The 18,450-nt window shown below is 41.0% G+C and overlaps 2 protein-coding genes across 2 annotated transcripts in view; one reads left to right on the top strand and one right to left on the bottom strand.

The window, feature by feature from the left end:
- The window catches only part of LOC134816300 (multiple PDZ domain protein-like), a 54,905-nt gene that overhangs the window by 6,918 nt on the left and 29,537 nt on the right, over positions 1 to 18,450 (bottom strand). The window contains exons 21-30 of the mRNA XM_063825079.1: positions 16,350 to 16,455; positions 15,887 to 15,958; positions 15,621 to 15,733; positions 9,173 to 9,286; positions 2,338 to 2,503; positions 2,060 to 2,215; positions 1,718 to 1,872; positions 1,358 to 1,578; positions 1,074 to 1,215; positions 589 to 753 (exon numbers count right to left, since the gene is read on the bottom strand). Coding sequence (XP_063681149.1) covers positions 589 to 753; positions 1,074 to 1,215; positions 1,358 to 1,578; positions 1,718 to 1,872; positions 2,060 to 2,215; positions 2,338 to 2,503; positions 9,173 to 9,286; positions 15,621 to 15,733; positions 15,887 to 15,958; positions 16,350 to 16,455 — 1,410 coding nt within the window. The remainder of the gene's footprint in view (positions 1 to 588; positions 754 to 1,073; positions 1,216 to 1,357; positions 1,579 to 1,717; positions 1,873 to 2,059; positions 2,216 to 2,337; positions 2,504 to 9,172; positions 9,287 to 15,620; positions 15,734 to 15,886; positions 15,959 to 16,349; positions 16,456 to 18,450) is intronic.
- LOC134816307 (uncharacterized) lies at positions 11,542 to 15,106 on the top strand. Its single transcript, XM_063825100.1, has 3 exons — positions 11,542 to 13,354; positions 13,469 to 13,999; positions 14,178 to 15,106. Exons 1-3 carry the CDS (start codon positions 11,982 to 11,984, stop codon positions 14,821 to 14,823), a joined length of 2,550 nt encoding a protein of 849 aa, XP_063681170.1. The 5' UTR covers positions 11,542 to 11,981; the 3' UTR covers positions 14,824 to 15,106.

Consider the following 18,450-nt stretch of genomic DNA (forward strand, 5'->3'; position numbering starts at 1 on the left):
GTAGTGATTGTCTGAACTTTTTTAATGTTATTTAATGTAATACAATATAAGTGGTTTTTTCTTTGTTATTGATTGGTTTTTGTAATTTAAAGCCAACCTGCCAACTATAATTCTGGGTTTGACTGCTATTCACATAGTTGTAAAATCATGAGTTCAACATAATCAATTTAGATGTTGGGACTCGTCGGGAAAAGGAGAGAGTACAGTGAATTTAACAGCAAGAATAGCACATTTAGTTATTTTAGCCTGATCGATTAAATCAATTGACCGAACGACAATTAATCAGTAATCAAGAAGGTAGCGATTAGTTAATAGACAATCTTGCCTGGCAACACACTGCCACAGTGCTTCTCATGGATGAATAACTGCTCCCGCACTAAAAATAGTTAAATCTAAACAGACCAATCTTAACGAGGGACGGAATCAAGAAAAACACACACTGTGACACTGCTATCACTCAGTAAACAATTACTGAATTGCCTAAATATTGTAGACGAACGGCCCAAATCGACAATCTCACACTGACACAAACAAACTGTCTCCTTACAAGAGAACATAAAGTAAATATTGATATTCCTGATCATGTACCTCAATAGGAGAGTCGTGCCAGGAGATCCTTCTGTCACCAGAAGGAGCTCTCTCCCCGGTATCTTGTCTCCTTAAAACAGGAGAGCTCCTCTGAGAATGGTCGGTTAGTGACACTGCATCTCCCTGCTTCCAACTCTCGTTTGTTAACCTACTGGTGTTCATAACCTGCAGATGTAATGTTATTTAGTGTTCATCACCTGTAGATGTAATGTTATTTAGTGTTTATGCTTTTATTTCCTTTCCATTTATACGTTAGCAAGTTATAAACTGTATGTTATATCGTTATTATGCACAGTATTAGAATAAAAGACATTTATTTTGAGAGAAATATTAGACTTGGGCGTTGTTTTCACTATACTTTATTTACAACTTTCTATTAAATATATATCGAGATAAACTTAAGTTTTATCAAACGAATAACTTATGCCATTTTGCTGATCCGGTCAACTAAGTGCTTTTATAAATATAACTGATGAACAGCTTACCTCGCCGTAAGACGGAGTCTGAGATCTAAGTGACCCAGATGGAGTGACATGTGACCCAGATGGAGTCACATGACCCGGTGAGCTTGTTTCCAACCTCTCAGAGGGTAGGGGCTGGTCCAGTGTGTGGATCGGACTGTGCTGACTGTGGGGTAATGTTTTATTAGTCCACTTGATTTAGATTTATTTCCAGCAACAAAAAACATTGAAAACTTATTGGCTATGGACAGACAAACAGCTTCATATTGCATAACATTGACGAGAAATCGATGAGTTAACAACTTTACCTGAACTTCTCCGACTGATAGGACCTGAGGGAGATATTATCAGGAGTCATATTGTCAGTCCTCTTGAGAGCAGCAATGTCTGGTTCTGAGGATCTGACGCTCGCATCACGTGACCTGTCCCAGTCTGTAGGGTAGGAGGGAGGAGGGGCGGTGTTCTGGAGGGGGCCCTGGTGGTCCACCTCCACGTACGGTAAGGGGGACCCGGCTGAGGGGGCGTTCTCCTGGAACAGGGTGTAATTTAAAGAATTCGAAATTATTATTTTATGTCGATACAGCAAATATTGCTGACTCAAATGATCACAAACGGTGTACTACTCTATCATCAAGAGTTTTAATGACTGAGGGTGCCAGTATTCTAACCTTATCACTGTTGGAGGAGTTGACTTGAGCGACAGCCATGTTGGGTCGTGTAAGCAGGAGGGTCACATCCCCCTCCACCTTCCTAAGGATGGCTATGGCCTTGTTCCGGGACAGCCCCGTTAGTCGGTGTTCATTCACCGCTAGAATCTGGTCTCCTGCACAGAACTTGTTATAAACTCTATTGACATGATGTAACTTATTGGTGTAAACTTGCAAAAGAGTTCAGTGTTTTATATGAATGACAATATCTAATGTGCATGGAAACAGGAACGCTCCTGCCAAGGCAGCTTCATCCCTAGAAAGTTTTCGTTGTAAAATTCCAAAGAAACAAAGAAACCGCACCTGGTCTGATGTTGTCACATTGACTAGCTGGGAAGTTATCAAAAATGTTCTTCACAAATATTCCATCTCCTCGTTGTACCGTGTTTATTCCGAGGGAGGTTGTGCCGGACTTCTTTATCTTCACAGTGAACGCATTCTGGTGTATTCCATATCCACCTGAAAATAACGGAAGATCATAATTACAGTGATTGAAGTTTGGGAAACAGTCATAAATAGTTAATTAATGGAAATATCTCAGATCCGTCAAAATGTACATATTTAGATAAAACATGACGTACCAAGTTTGGCGCTATTTGCAGGGGACTGTTCAGGACTATAATAAGATGGAGCTGGTTCCATGTTATGGTGTACTGTAACTGGTGCCAAGTGGTCTTGCTTCTGGAGCATAAGGTCTTGTTTCGGTTCCAGGACTGGGGTTCCCGGCAAAGAGTTTATCGGAGTCACCTGATAGAAGTAAAGGTTTTACTTTTCATTTTGATGAGACGAGACTTGTTAATATCATTATGCTCTTGTTTATTATGGGGCTGGAATCTGGAAACAAATTCACAAGACTGCTGTTTAATATTCTATAATTTGTAATATGATGTGTGGTGTTGGTTATAGTAAGTATTAATGTTGATATGAATTGACTATGAGTGAGAGATGTAATTTAGGTAAGCTGGAAACAAGAAGGAAACTATCTAAAACAACCACCTCACAATCCTCCTGAACACAATTCCCGACCCTTATATCCTCCTCACTTCCAAAGTAGAGCCGTCCGTACAGATCAGGTGAGCCATGACCAAATATCTTGAGAAAACTGGGGAATGTCTCTGAAGTATCACAACTGAAAGTGTTCTCCTCGAGATCAAGGTAGTGGCTACGAGCAGAGCTCCCATTAGGCGGATATCCATACACCTCCTCTGGTGGTGGCTCACTGAGACTTAACCTCTCTGAATCTTGTAAATATTCACGCTCGTGGGAGAAACTGAATCTTCTTATTCCGGATTTAGGGGGCGGTACCTGTTCACATGACCCATCACTCATCATCAGATCTATATCCAGAATAACACCAGAAGACGGGACATCATCGTATATATTGAGCCCACCCTCAGATTTAGACTGGCTCTGGTAACCTAGATCGTAAGAAGGTCTGCTGACTTCTGTCAGACTCACTACCTCGTCACTGTACTCCTCTCTGTAGAGCAGGTTCCTCAGCGTGCTGGTCATGTGTTTACTTTTACTAGTTTCAGAGGGAGGAGGGTTGATGAGGAACCCGTTAGATAGGATGAGGTTCTGTTGGGAGACAGTGAGAGTGAGGGTGCTGGAGGCTAGGGAGGGACGAGAGGAGCCAAGGGAGGAGATAGCATCTAGTTCTTCGTCAAACCATGTCCAGGATTTTATTGACATGGCGAAGGACTATCACTTTTAAGCACTCTATTTTCGTCAAAAGTTAAGTTTGCAATGGTAGATATTGTGGTTCAGAGTATTAAACAAAGGTGAACCAGATAAACAACAGCTTGTAACAAAGAAACTACCACACAGCCAATAGTGAAGACTAACTGTCTATCGAAACACCGATGTATGTACAGTTCTTACAATAAACCACAACACCAAATCTCCTTCGTTTTAAAGTGTGAAGTACACAGCGATCTATGTTGCAGCTCAGGATAATGTCCACAGAGGGGGTGCACTGTGCAGAGATCTTGTTGTTTTCGTGTACAGATCTCAGCTGAGCAGGAAACAATTATCTGAACAGTTAGCAGCTAGGGTAAGGACTGGTAAGAGGACTGTTCTCCACAGCACGTTTTTATGTGATCTGTTAGATAAGCTTGGGTGGCGCGAAAGTAATGTTACATCTTATAAATTTCCTCAGAACGGTAAGACAAGTTGTTGTAGATGTAACCAAATTAGCTGTACTCCAAAAGAATAAACTGAAAAAAGGCCCAGATAGTTTCAAATAACGTTGACCTTGAAGCTGAACTCGAAACATAGATGTCAACATAATATGCTTGTAAACAAAGTATGGAACGGGCGTGGAATGCTAAAAATGTTTGAAGCTTCAAGATGGAGTGTGAATGCCGCGTGCAGGGAACAGAATTCTGGTTATTTTTATATTAACAAGCATTAGTATTTAGTACAGTTGAGAGCGTTATAAAATGTCTGTAGAAATAATAGATTTCTTTTTGGTCTGGAGCTTACCATCATCTTTTCGTGTTTTCCACTTACATCCACACACGACCATATTTCATTTTCTACGTTCGAAAAATATTATATATCATAGAAGATACAAATACAAAAATGGTAACTCAAGAAAAATATACAGCATTGTATATTGATAAATTTGTTGAAGAATTAATGAGTCAAGGCTGTAACTTAGACAAAGAAATTATCGATTTTTTGACATTTATTTTGTTACCAAAATATGTTTATGAGAATTTCTCTTATCTTTCCCATGTGACAACGTGCATTTTAGATTTTTCTATATTAGACAAATATGATAGCTGAAAAATAATGAAACTTAGGCGGTGACATTGTTAATCAGAATACCTTAATACTGAAACAAACCCGGAAATAGAAAATGTTAACTGTTAAGATCTAAATTCTGAAATTTACAACTTTTGGGATTTCAACCCCTCACCCATTCCCACAGCAACAAAAACATGACTTTCAAAATTGGAAGAAGTACATCAGGATCGATATGACTTGGACAGGCTGTTAAAATGATACGAATAGAACATTAAAGCTGAAAGGACTTATCTATCATGAATACGAAGGGTTCTGTTCCTCACGCAGTCACGATACGGAAAATATGACTCGTAATTAAATTATTAAAGTGGAGCGGTGGTCGGGCTGGTCCCGGACTTTATTAAACTGGAGCAACAACATTTACGGTTATAAATTATATTCAATTTAGGATCTATATTTTAGTCTCGTAGAGATGATGAGGAATGGGTTTTGAGTCGCGTTTTGAATTTAAAATGATATTTGGAGCCACTTGTAATCTGAGGATTCTTTAAATTTCTTCAAAATGAATAAGCGTATCCTCAGAATAATTTGGAAAATGAGTTTATCAAAATGGAATGCCAAAGGTAAAGAACTGAAGATAAATAGGCTTCGTATTAATTTTACATATTATTATAACTTTGTAACAACAAAATAGTTTCAGAACAGGATAATGGAGGTTCGTTCTCATACAATCTTAAGCTTAGCGAGCATTAACGAGACAAAAGTATTAAAGTGCTGCAGTATCCGTTGTCCATAAAACAAAGCATGTAGACACAATACCCACAAAAAGGACAGACAGGCAAGACCATCCTGCTTAGAGGCCTACAAGCTCTCTCCTAACGTAACCACGTGATAGGTGAATACATCACGTGATGCGCGGCTCAATAATAATAATCAACACGTGCACAACAGTGTCACGTGATGCGCGGCTCAATAATAATAATCAACACGTGCACAACAGTGTCACGTGATGCGCGGCTCAATAATAATAATCAACACGTGCACAACAGTGTCATGTGATGAACCCATTACGTAGTTAGATAATTTATAGAAATGGAGTGTTGGCTTGCATGTGTTTTGCGAAAAATAATGACATTGTTAAGCTAGATCTGTGAAACGTTTAGAAGCTAGCAGCTTGAAGCTGGAGGCAAAAGCGTATCTTATAGGACTGAATTGTGTGGACCATTTTGGAATAAAATAATATAAGATTAGTGTTGAAATTAATCTAGGGATCAGATTAGCACGGAATTTTAAGCTATGTAGTTCTGAAATGAGAGTACATTAATATTTAAATCCTGGGGATGATTGCGTTCTTCCAAATATTTAGATAACTCAACACATCAATGACCAATTACCGCACATTTCCCTGTCTAATTAGTAATTAGTATAATAACGATGGATGTTATTGTTTGTTTAGTTCATTGTCTGCGTCATCATTCATTTAACAAACTTCGACAAACTCATTGTGTTTAGCAGTAATGATTGTTGGTTGCAATACCGTTGGAAAATGAATACTGTTGCTTTCTTAGTTTTATCAGTAGTTGTATCAGTGGAACGCGCATCAACGGAGAACCCCGAACTAGGTGAGCCTTTAAGAAACTGCAACAACGAATCCACATCAAACAATCCTATGTGACACAGTGTGTTCATTGTACGGCGAAACTAAAAACACCTGATTCCACCACTGCACGAGTGTAAAATCATCAGCTGGCTGAAATGAAAGAAAATTTCAGTGTAGGTCAAGGTTTGATCTGCGTTAATGAAACAAAATTGTACATTTGTAGTAAAATTTCTGAACAAGATCAATCTAATTTCAGGTAAATCGTGCATGGTGCGAGGACAGCTTGTTAACCACGGACAATCAATCAGCACGAACGATTGTAACGCGTGTAAATGTGTGTTTGGCGCGACGGTCTGCACCCAGCACCCTTCATGTGACACGCCCACTACATGTAAATACGGAGACAACCTGTACGTCCCCCAGGGAAAGTTCACTCAGACGGACGGAAGGGAATGCGAGTGTTTGGAGTCTGGGGAGACAGCATGTGAGAAAGAGTTGTGTGAGTATCCTGGGTACGGTGAGATAGAGCAAGGCGCGTCCGCTAACATCGGTTGTAAACTCTGCACGTGCAGAAACCGTCAGCTAACGTGCAGGGAGACTGACATGTGCAATCCGAGGGTTTCAGCAGATGGGTCTGTTTGTAACTTGGAGGATGGAAGAGTGGTGTTGAGTGGTCTATCAGTGCAAGTTGATTGTAATACCTGTGTGTGTCAGGACGGCTTTCTGGTCTGTACTCGGCGTATTTGTGGTTCTGATGGAATGTCTCAGAGCTGTATACTCGCTTCAGGAGATACAATCCAGCACGGAGAAAGGCAGATAAAGGATTGTGAATCTTGCGAGTGTAGTAATGGCGAGGTTACCTGCACTCGTTTCTGCTCCGAAACTACCGGCTGTCAAATTGATGACATGATGTTACGGGATGGACAATCCTATGGGGACTGTGTTTGCGTGAATACTGAACTGATCTGTGCTGAAAATGATGATAGAATCTCAGAACTGAACCCAGCTGATCCCAAGAGTCCTGACACCAGAAAATCATGTGGAACTTTAGATGACGGGCGGATGGTTTTCATAGGATCCAAAGTGAAGACAGCAGATGGGCGGGAATGTCAGTGCTCAGAATCAGGATCTTATATGACGTGTATCTCGGATAATACCTGTCTGTTCAGGGGACAGAGGGTGCCAGTAGGGCAGATCAATAGCCAGTGCTTCTGTATGTACACAGGCATGGTTCAGTGTACCAGTGATGGTTTTATTAGAGGCTCTGGAGCCGGGAGTGATCGAATAAACCAAGCTGGTGGATTGTTGGGGGCTGGTTCAATCTCTCAAACGTCTGAGTCAAGTCAGCAGCAAGTCAGTGTAAGCTCAGCATTCAAGGACTCAATCTCAACAGATGATCCTAATCGGGAGATCGTCAACATGGAGCCAACTCGTAAAGTTTCAGATAAATCTGGCACAACATCAAAATACTGTGGTGTCTTGTCCGATGGTAGGAAAGTTGGACTTGGAGAAGTTATCACTGATTCTGACGGAAGGACCTGCAAGTGCAGCGAGTCTGGTAACTTTCTAGAGTGTACCTCAGCAAGTGCAATGTGTTATTACAACCAGATAACTTACCAAGTGGGGAGGATTGACGATAAATGCGCGTGTTTAAACACGGGAAACGTTGTCTGCAACAGTGAGATTGGTGGTAGTTCTGACGAGATAAAGATTGATGGTATTAGAAGTGACTCTGGTTCAGATCAAATAAAGACCAATTCGGATCGAATAAAGATCAGCGGTGAATTTCAGTCACCGATCAACACAGGTTCAGTTGTCTCTCAGGCGAACGTCAAGGGTATCAGTGACGGTTCCTGTCGTATAGGAGACATCATGTACCGTAACGGACAATTTATCGGGTACGGACAAGGAACACAAACGTGTGTGTGTAAAGACGGTAGTATATTCTGTGCAGAGGTAGCCGTGGACGGGTGCCCCATGGAGAGCGGAGCAGTGCTAGCGGAGGGACAATCTGTCCAACTCGCTCTGTACACGTGTCTTTGTAAAGCGCAACGCCTGATTTGCTCTATGTCTAGATCCTGCTTCCACCTTGGTGTTGAGCTGGCAAATGGGCAGGTGGTAATGAACAACGGACAGAAGTGTGTCTGTTTGGAGAATAAGATGATGTGCTACCCAGTGGGGTCTTGTTTCCTAGGAGGCAGGGTTCTGACAGAGGGTCAGGTGGAGGTGTCCGTCGCGGGAGAGTATTGCACGTGCACGAACGGTGAGTTATCTTGCGCGGTCACTGAGGTGTTCTGTGAAGTTGGAGATATTAATAGCAATAGAAGGCTGGAGGTTGGGGAGATGATAAAGCTGACTGATAGAGACTGTACGTGTACCAGCACTGGTATCGAGTGCAGTGAAGTAACCTCATACTGCGAGTTCACGGTACCATCAGGGGAAACACATAAGCTGCCTAGAAAATCCCAAAGAATCATCCCAGGACTAGGAAAATGCACGTGCAAAACAGAGGGTTTACAATGTCTGAAGGGGTGTTACCTGGGTGACATTGTGATGAACGAAGGGGAGACAGCAGTGTCAAACGGTAAAATCTGCGACTGCACGTCTAACTCACTGACCTGCCGCGCGGGTTACACGTGCTACATTGAGGGAGACATCAAACTGGTCTCAGGAGAGAACTCAGGAAGGTGTAAGTGTGGGGTGGGAGAGTTGAGTTGTGAGGGTGTGGTGGGATGGGAGGTGCAGGCAGCATGTGTAGCGGATAATATTGTGGTACAGGAGGGGGTGACAGTGCCCTACCGGTGCGGGTATTGCAAGTGTAGTCGAGGTGTACTCGGGTGTTATCATGTGAACTGTTGAGATGATTTGTAAAAAATGGATTTCTGTTTGAATTGTAGTTCTCATTTTAACGTATAGAAGAAACTATTTGTCTGATTCATGTCGGTTTCCTTCATCGAGAACTGATACCTGTTCAGCCTTGTTGACAGAAAATATCTTGAAATTAGATGAGGCTTGGCAAGGTCAATTCAATACAGATTAAAAATATGTCTTTGTGTTTGAATTACCTGGCTCTTTCGGGGAGGTTTCCGGACTACGGTAACGTTAGTAGGGCCGTCCTGTTGCCGTAGTAGAGGCATCATCATGTCTTGAGGGACTCCCCGTAATATTGTGTCATTCACCTGAAGTAGTTTTACTATTACATTCATTGTAGATTAAGCGCTTTTTGCTATTTCTCATCGAATGACTAAATCGCAATAGTAATTTTGCCTATTCCAACCATATCAATTTCACGGATTTGGTAAAATAATTGGGGCTAGAACACTCTCAAGTCTCAATTCAACTGAAGCTGAAATCATAGAAATTGGGGGTATCACCGCCATTTCCACATTTGGGATTTTCCAGTAATCGTGGACACAAATATTTCCGTAAAATGGAGACATTTTCGGGATGAATGGTGATAATTGTTTTCCGCCAAAATTGCAATAGGCAACATTATGAATTTCATATCGAGATAGTGAATGAGGCGGAAAAAAAGTCGCCAATTACGTATAGGGCAAATTAATTAGTCTGATTAACACCAATTTGATATATTGGCAAAAATCTACCCAGGCTAAACCTGCCGAACGAATATAAAACCACGCCAACCATCAAAACAAGGGCATAAAATGGAGTGACAAAGTAAATTTACTCAATCACATAATACACAGAATTTAGTTTAACATCCTCGCTTCCTTAGCTCAGACTCAGATCGAATTTCACGTCCGATCATTACAAATATTTACCATGCCACACAAATTTCAGATCCTGACTTATCATGGTTACCAGCTAGCAAGGTGTGTACGGTCCAGAGAAAAGTCAGCGTATAATAATATGATAATCAATTATGATTCATCATTGTCATTCATTGATCTGTTATCTGAATAGCAGATTGTGTTTCACTAGGTGTCTTACACCGGGATCTACAGGGAACTTGAACCGATTCAGATTGGTACCACGATTTATCACAATCTTACTATATATAAAGCGAGACGATATATATATGTGTATATATCCGTGCCATTTTACTGACACCACGGCATCAACTTTAACGCGACTTTCCGCAAAAACCGTAAAACATATACAACTGAAACTTTTTTGACTGGGTCAAATGCTTTAATGGCCTTCAAATCAGCATGAAAAAATAAAAAATTGGCCAAGGAATAATAATTTTAGTGCCCAAAATTTGGACTCTCAAGTGGTGTCAAAAACGCGAATTAAATAGGTAATAATTATTTTAGTCTCTCGAGTCTTGACACCACTTTAGGGTTAGACGGGTTCCTGCTAGTATGACCTAAACCATGCTGAGGTTATCAAAGTTTACCTCGAATCGTAATCGGGAAATCAAACAACACTTGTAAGATTGAGATGAATAATGAGATCGAAACAAATATGCTGGCAGGATATACTACTGGGGGTCAACTGCAGTTTGTACTCCTTTCTGAGGATATTGAATTTCAAAGTAATTACATGAAGGTAGCCAGATGATGCGGGCAATCAACGGTAAACAACCACCCAATCAGTGATCAGTCCGCTGTCAAACTGACCAATCACATTCCACCTCACCAAACCACGTGACGTGCGCCAGCCAATGAGAACGATTAGTTCATGTCACGTGATTATATTCATTATTGAACACCTGGGATTAGAGGGCTCAAATAGCTGTGGAGAGTGTCCATCCCGCTCCAGTGAATCTACCAGGAGGGAATGGTGAACCACGTTTACAGGCCACTATTATTTAGATGGGTTTTGTTTAGCGGGCGCTATTAGCATTATCGAGATGAAAATGGAAAACGGGACGAAAATGCGAAATAAGATACCCGACTAAGAGTAAGCTACTGTTAAACTAGGCTCCGCGAAAATAAAACACAGAATGTTCGAGATCTGTGACCTAAAGAGAATGATGAGAAGACAGTAAATGAAATAGAAGGACATGAAATGGAGAGGATAGAGCATTATCGGCGAGTGGTTACCATGGTAACCAGGAATTTCTAATGGCATCACGCCAGACAGGTTAATCTCATCACACATAACTTAGATTTTTCAGGGTACATTCTGCCTGGGCTTCATCACTCGGCAGTGAAATTCATCGCAATCAATTATCTTCCTAATGGATCTCATTTCAGAAGTCAGCCAATTTCATCACTTCAGTGTGTCGGTTCGTAAAGTGTTTAACACAGAATTAAAAATAAATCAGTGAAAAGCGTCACCAGAGAATGGTCACTCCCTTCATCATGTGACGTCTCTACTATCCATATCAAGATGTATTCAAACACCCTTCCGATAATCAATACATCAATCAGTGACCATTCTGCATCAGTTATCAGTATGCTAATTTGTATCAGTACGTTAATAATGTGTAGATGAAATGCAAATGTTGGTTGAGATAAGCATGAGCGTGCACTCTCGTAAGCTTGTTAGATCGTCATGGTGCAACAAATCATTCTTACTTGCTTGCCAGTTTTCAATGGTCTGCTTGCAAGTGCTCTCTCGTTACACCGCTTGGACAATCGCTTTTTATTGAAATATCGACCGATTTGTATGTATTGCTGCATAAAGCTAATGATAATATCATTAAAGTAAACCCTAAGTTACAGCCTTTCTTGATTGAATACACTATTCGTGCATCGTTAAAATATGCAACCCTTACGAATGGCTCCCGCTGTTTTAAACTATCTAAAAGCTCCTTGTCTGTTGTCATTTCAATTGTAGCAGAAAAATAGACGGAAAAAAATTTTGAAGAAATAATCATGAAGTTGCTAGGCAATTTTTTTCTTCCTTACTTTCAAGATTGACTCATGATAATTGATAAGGTTATAATTTCACCCACAGAGGTCTATGTCGATAATCGCCCCCTCTCGCGAGGGCACCATGGCCAGCAGACTAACAATCCAGGCAGTGGACTTGGGAGCAGAAGATGAGGATGACAATCCTCTGTCCGTAGCCATTGAGATGGGCAACCTCAGGATCGTAGAAAGATGTTTGAAAGATGGTTGGCCACTTCACCTCGAAAACAAGATGGGGTACAACCCCCTTCAGCAGGCTGCCAGTGACGGAAACATGGAAATAGTTAGTTTCCTGGTGCGACGAGGAGCGGACCCCAACGCTCAGAACAAGTGGGGGTTGAACGCTCTGCACCGCGCGGCACATAACGGCTTCTCTGACGTTGTCATGTTTCTTTTAGAGAACAACGGAGACGTGACCTCTGTAAATGACGGAGGAAACTCAGCCCTTCACTGGGCTGGCTACTTTGGACATTATCAAGTGTGCACCATGTTGCTGACTGAGGGAGCTGACCCACTGCTGAAAAACAAGAAAGGGATCACGCCTCTGGAACACGCTAAGAGCAGAAAGAAGTTGAAGTGTGAACGAATTCTGAGGAGCTATGCTGAGGGAAAGATGAAGCCACGGAAGAAAATCAGTAAGAAACCGAAGAAGTCAAAAGCAATGAAACCTCTCACTGACGCAGATCTAGCAATCCCAGCTCCTGAAGAACCCGCTCAAGAAGGGAAGCCTCTTCCAACCCCAATGACATACTCTGAACCTACGTACACTGAGGTTATCGATCTGACAGTACAAGCTTCAGGAGAATTCCCAGAAGTAGCTGTAGAAGGGACATGTGAAGCCGGAGTAGGAGACGGAGACGTGCAAGAAGAGGAAGTAGTGATGACAGACGAAACCAAAATCACTGTCACGGAAGGGACCCCAGAAGTGACAAAGGATGCAGGAGGACAAACAGAGGACGGAGCAACTATTGTAGTGGCTCCATTCGAACAAACTGAAGAAGAACAAACATACAAGAAACTGGACATCGGAGATATAGGAGAGAAACCCGACCCATTGGACATGGAGGAGCTAGCAGAGGAGCCCTCTCAGACGCTACTACCACTTCGACTAAAGAAGCAGCCCCACCATTTCAACAACACCCCAAGGCTCACCCCTCGGATGAAGATGTTCACCCCAATGAAAGGTGGAACTCCAGCAGATCTGTCCAGAGCCGGAAGCGGAATGAGTATTGCCAGTGTTGCCAGTGACAGAACCGTTGCCTACAGAAACGTGGACCACAAGGGAGACAAACTGTACTCCAAACATGAGATCACCAAGCAGTACAAGGGAGATTATCAGACTATGGTCCTGGAGCTCACTGCTCTCAAGGCTGAGAACATGCAGCTCGTCAAAGAGGGAGAGGTTTTGGCGAATGAAATTCAGAGGTGGGTTTACTAAGCGGAATAAGTTGATGACTATGCGATTAAACGTAAATTGTATCATTTCAGATTTAATATCTTTAATGCTTTCGTTTGTAAGTGATGTCAATTTTCTTTCAGGTTGAACATTCAGTGGAAGACAGTTCGTCACGAGAACGAAACAGTAAAGTACACAGTTAAGGAAGTCATGAAAGAGAACGAAGACCTCAAGGAATCAATGTCTACCATGACTCTCAAAATGAACAAAATGAACGTCGACATCGACCGATTACTTGCGGATAACACTCGACTCTCAAAAGAAAACAAGAAACTAAACCAGGACCTGATGAAGGAATTGCATTTCTACAAAGCAAAACATCTTGAGGAGAAGCAGCGGGCAGAGAGCCTGGCCATATCTCTCACAGAACAAAAGAGAATAGCCATAGACCTAGAAGAACAGCTTTCGCTGCCACCAGAGCAAAGGCAAAAGATAAAGGAAGACTGCAAGTACAAGGATACGGTACTGGATTTCATCTCCTCACTGAACATCCCGGATTCCTTTAAAGTCCCCAAGTTCACCAAATGTTTCTGCACGGACTGTTGTCCAGATCCACATCTTGAATACAGGGGTCAGCCTCTCACCATGTACGCAGTACCTCAAAACTACGTCAGGTTTGTGCCCACTTAATTCTTTCACAATACTTACTCACGAAGTTGGAACTTAATCCTTCGGTTAACTCGACTAGGAATATTTTCGTTATGATCACAAACTACTACTTAGATGCATGCTATTTAGAATGTAGATACAAAGGTATAGTTCCCGGACTATAATTAAGTTATGCCATTTCAGGTTTGGAGTAGCAACAGATCCGCGAGTGATCGAGCACAACGCAGTGTTCGACAAGTACCACGTGTCCTTCTGCCCAGTCCACCCGGCCACAATCAGGGACAGCATATCTGGCGGAATACTCCTCCCCGGTTCTACAACTCCGGACGGCGAAAAAATCCCTCTCACTCCCTTCAACGAGGGTAGATTCTCCATCGTGCCGGACGACCCCAAACCGCACAAAAACCCGCACAGCAACCACTTCCGAGCGGAGTTCAGACATCCTGAGAAGTGCATGTGCGGTTCCTGCCAGGACTTCCTACCAACTAACTTCTTCTTCACCTCACCGACTATCAAGTACATTGAGCACCCCAACTACAGGCCCTACTGGGTCAAGTACCAGGGAAAAATGGTGCGATGTGCGTTCCAGGTACGACAGAAACAAGACGCTTACAACATCTTGTGGAGGACGACTGACAAGATGATCTGCTCCTCCAAGCTCATAGACCCCTTCTTTAGGAACGATGAGCTGGAGTACTTCTCAGCAGATGCCAGAAACTTTGTTATAACAGGGCTTTGTGTCAGCATCACGGACCTGCCTAAAGCTACACCAGCGAAAGCCCTACCTCCAGCAGGAGAACCTGCTTCAGAGGAGAAGGAGGAGGAATAATTTGGTGAAGTCATCTGGACAGACATACTGTCTAAACTGCTAGACGGATCTAGAAGGATCCAATAGTAGATTGCGACATGACTGTCGTGATAATTGAGTAGCAAAAGACGTGGAGAAAGGATTGTTAGAAAGACTTGAAAACGATTCAGATTAGTGTGTCGTCAAGCTTAAATTTATGATTGTTTATAAGTTTATATTTATGGAATCGTATCTTGTTTATAAGAAAATGATTCAAACCAAAAATGAAATGTATTATTTAATTCTTGAGCACATTATGTAGCAACAGACTTGTTTCAATGCCTTTAAAGAACTTAAATCGCATGGAAATAATTAAATTCTTTAACATTTGCATGATAAGATTTGAATAGATATTATGTATAATTCTCCTGTACTCTCCGATAAAATAAAACCACATCACATTTTAAACTTGGACGCAGTTATATCTGGACAATACATCTTGAAAAGTCGATCTGTATACGTTAGGAATTATTACTGAGTCACTGAGTTCTCTATTTATCTTTACGGCCCTAATGTGGTTCCTGTGGCCATACTTACTATTCGCTTGAATCTCAAAAATGGCGAGCTGGAGTCCAGTCTTACTGGTTCTAATCGGACGTATCAGAGCTACTTCAGCTATTGAGTACTTAGAGCTGGAGAGTTATTAACCACCCAAGTTATATATTAGAGTCTATTACCCATAAGATACTGGATCTACTCTCAATAAATGGTAGACAATCCAATCGAGCCTGTTAAGTTTACTTTACCACGTCCAGTATTATAATAGAATAGTAATTCACCTTGAATATGATGTCTCCAGGCTTGAGACCAATAACATCTGCCACACTGTTTTCCTCAATATGAGTTACAACGAGACCTTGTTCACATGAACCAAGCTTCATACCCAACGCCTCTGAAATAACAACTTTTAATTGTATAACCTTTAAAAAATATAAGCCCAAGACGTCTGGAGTCTGTTCAATTGATCTATTTAAAATTCGTATATCACTGATTATATTTCTAGCGTAATCTCCGAAGTTCTGACGACAACCGTTTTGTAACCAACCTCTGGTTCTCGGCAAACATAGTTGCAGCAGATTCTCTGGCTCGATATTTTCTCTGCTTCCATTAATGGAACCTAAACAGTGAACAAGATATTACAAATTTGAAATTTGAACTTCAGGAACATAATAGCAGAAAACTTGATAACTATCCAATGTCTGTCACTTTATATTTAATACTTAGTGAAGTATGATCTTAAAAAGAGACTATTGTACACATTCTCACAATACTCTACAATTAAAGACGTCAGAAGAGTCGGCACTTATCCTCAGTCTAGTTAGCGCAATCTTTATTTCTGCGTTTTATAATTTAGATTAAATTTAACACTTAACAAGTCTAGTTAGTGCAATATTTATTTCTGCGTTTTATAATTTAGAGTAAAGTTAACATTTAACGAGTCTAGTAAGCGCAATCCTTATTTCTGCGTTTTATAATTTAGATTAAAGTTAACATTTAACAAGACGTACCCTGACCAGAAGGAGTCTGCAATGTTAAAGTAAGGGGTGACGTGGCGGATTTTAGGACATCAACAGCCTCGGCGTGGGTCAGACCTATCATCGAGATATCGTTCACCTAGGAAGTGCAAGAGGTCACGAATCACCAATAAGATTATAGGTTTAGTTCATTCGTGATCTCTTTTTTTTTGTTTAAGTAAACTTGTCAACACTGTGGAACGGTCAACAGGGTTATGAACCCTCGATCTAAGTAACTAGATCGTGTCAGCCTCAGCTTTTCTCTGCTGTTCCTTTTCTGCCATTTTTAGAGACAGAATTTGGATTATTGTCTGCGAGGCCAGTAATTTAGGAGAAAAATGCGAGAATCTAATTATTAGTAGCAGCCAGTCTGGTCAGTATGAGTTGCAGAAAAACAAGTTTTACTTGCAGAAAAACAAGTTTTACCGGAAAATCAAGGTTAGGTCCGATGTGAACTTAATCACATATATTTAGTTAGGGCAAGAATTGCTGTTTATGGGTCAATCTGTGAACAAATTCGTAACAAAGGTTTGTCTACAGGAATGTGTTGTCCATAGTCCCAGGAACCACAAAAAAAAACCGTCCAGCTGAAACTTTTGGGCAAAAATTTTTATAGTCATTTTTCTCCAGGAACCCATACGCCCCACCCCTAATATTGGTTATTCGGCTCCCGAAGGTCTTGAGATCTCCATAGGGGGTGCAAAATGACCGCAATGGCCACACTATGGCAGGCGAATGATAGTTTCAGAACGATTGGGGCTTTATTTTTCGAAATAAATGGAATTTTTCGAAATTTTTCTCAATTTTATTGAAATTTCGAAAAAAAATGCACCAAATTATTTTTAACGCTTATTTCAAATCTATTTAAAAAATCATCTACAAATAACAAATACAGTTAATCTAAAATGTGTATTCTCTGTAAATACCATGACAATTATTAATACACAGTTAATATTAATAAAAATTCGCTTGTTCTTCAGGTTCATCATGTCAAATGTTTGTGCAGTTCATACCATGGCATCGTCCACAAGCTGGCAAACAATTGAAGCCATATTTCCTACATGAACATCTGAAAGTCAAACAGGCCTGTTCCACATCGACAGAACAGTTACAACATACTAGCAGGAACCCGTCTTACTATAAAGTGGTGTCAAGACTCAAGAGACTAAAATAATTATTACCTATTTAATTCGCGTTTTTGACACCACTTGGGGGTCCAAATTTTGGGCACTAAAATTCTTATTCCTTGGCCAATTTTTTATTTTTTCATACTGATTTGAAGGCCATTAAAGCATTTGACCCAGTCAAAAAAGTTTCAGTTGTATATCTTTTACGGTTTTTGAGGAAAGTCCCGTTAAAGTTGATGCCGTGGTGTCAGTAAAATGGCATGGAACCATATATATCGTCTCGCTTTATATATAGTAAGATAAGGTTCAAAATAGACTCTGGAGCAATTATAGCTTTTGTTGCAAATGGTTCGTAAGTGCCACCAGGAGCCAATTTCCAGCCGTAGTCAAGGGGATTCAGACTGTCAGCGTTAAGCATGACCCAGTTATGGTACTGTAAGTAAGCTCTAAGGATGTGCTCCGTTGCTGAAGCTATTGTTGGAGGTAGCCTATTCGGATTGAGACTCTTTTTCGCTACCATCCTATTGTATGCTAGGAATCTCAAAGCAGAAAGAGTCTTTTTCTTGTCACCATAAATGTACTGCAAGAAACAGAGGCGAGGCCTGCCTCAATAATCTTTACTTTTGATTCTCTCACCGAAAGTAATGTTGCCAACTGACCTTGCTCATCAAAGGTGAGAGCTTTCTTTAGCACTTTAACCTTGCTAAAGCCAAACAGTCCACTGACGCTATCACAACCTGAAATACTATGAATTAGAAGAAGTATCTCCTTTTCTTTATGATCTAGATGACTTGATATTTCTTTGATTGAATATGTACCCTTCTTCGTTGTTAGATAAATATCATTGTGATGGTCACTGTTGAAATGATGTACTAATAGACTTGAACTATATCGGTATCCTCTGCCTTCAATTCAACATCGCCAAGGAATGACATTTCCAATGTTTTCTTTGCAATTAAAGTATCAGC

Source organism: Bolinopsis microptera, chromosome 6 (genome assembly GCF_026151205.1).
Source record: "Bolinopsis microptera isolate Bmic1 chromosome 6, MBARI_Bmic_1.0, whole genome shotgun sequence".
NCBI classification, from domain to species: domain Eukaryota; kingdom Metazoa; phylum Ctenophora; class Tentaculata; order Lobata; family Bolinopsidae; genus Bolinopsis; species Bolinopsis microptera.

Coding starts and splice junctions, on each gene's coding strand:
- LOC134816307 (XM_063825100.1), top strand. CDS start 11,982: ATGTCGATAATCGCCCCCTCTCGCGAGGGCACCATGGCCAGCAGACTA. Junction 13,355..13,468: donor TTGGCGAATGAAATTCAGAG/GTGGGTTTACTA, acceptor ATTTTCTTTCAG/GTTGAACATTCAGTGGAAGA. Junction 14,000..14,177: donor GTACCTCAAAACTACGTCAG/GTTTGTGCCCAC, acceptor ATGCCATTTCAG/GTTTGGAGTAGCAACAGATC.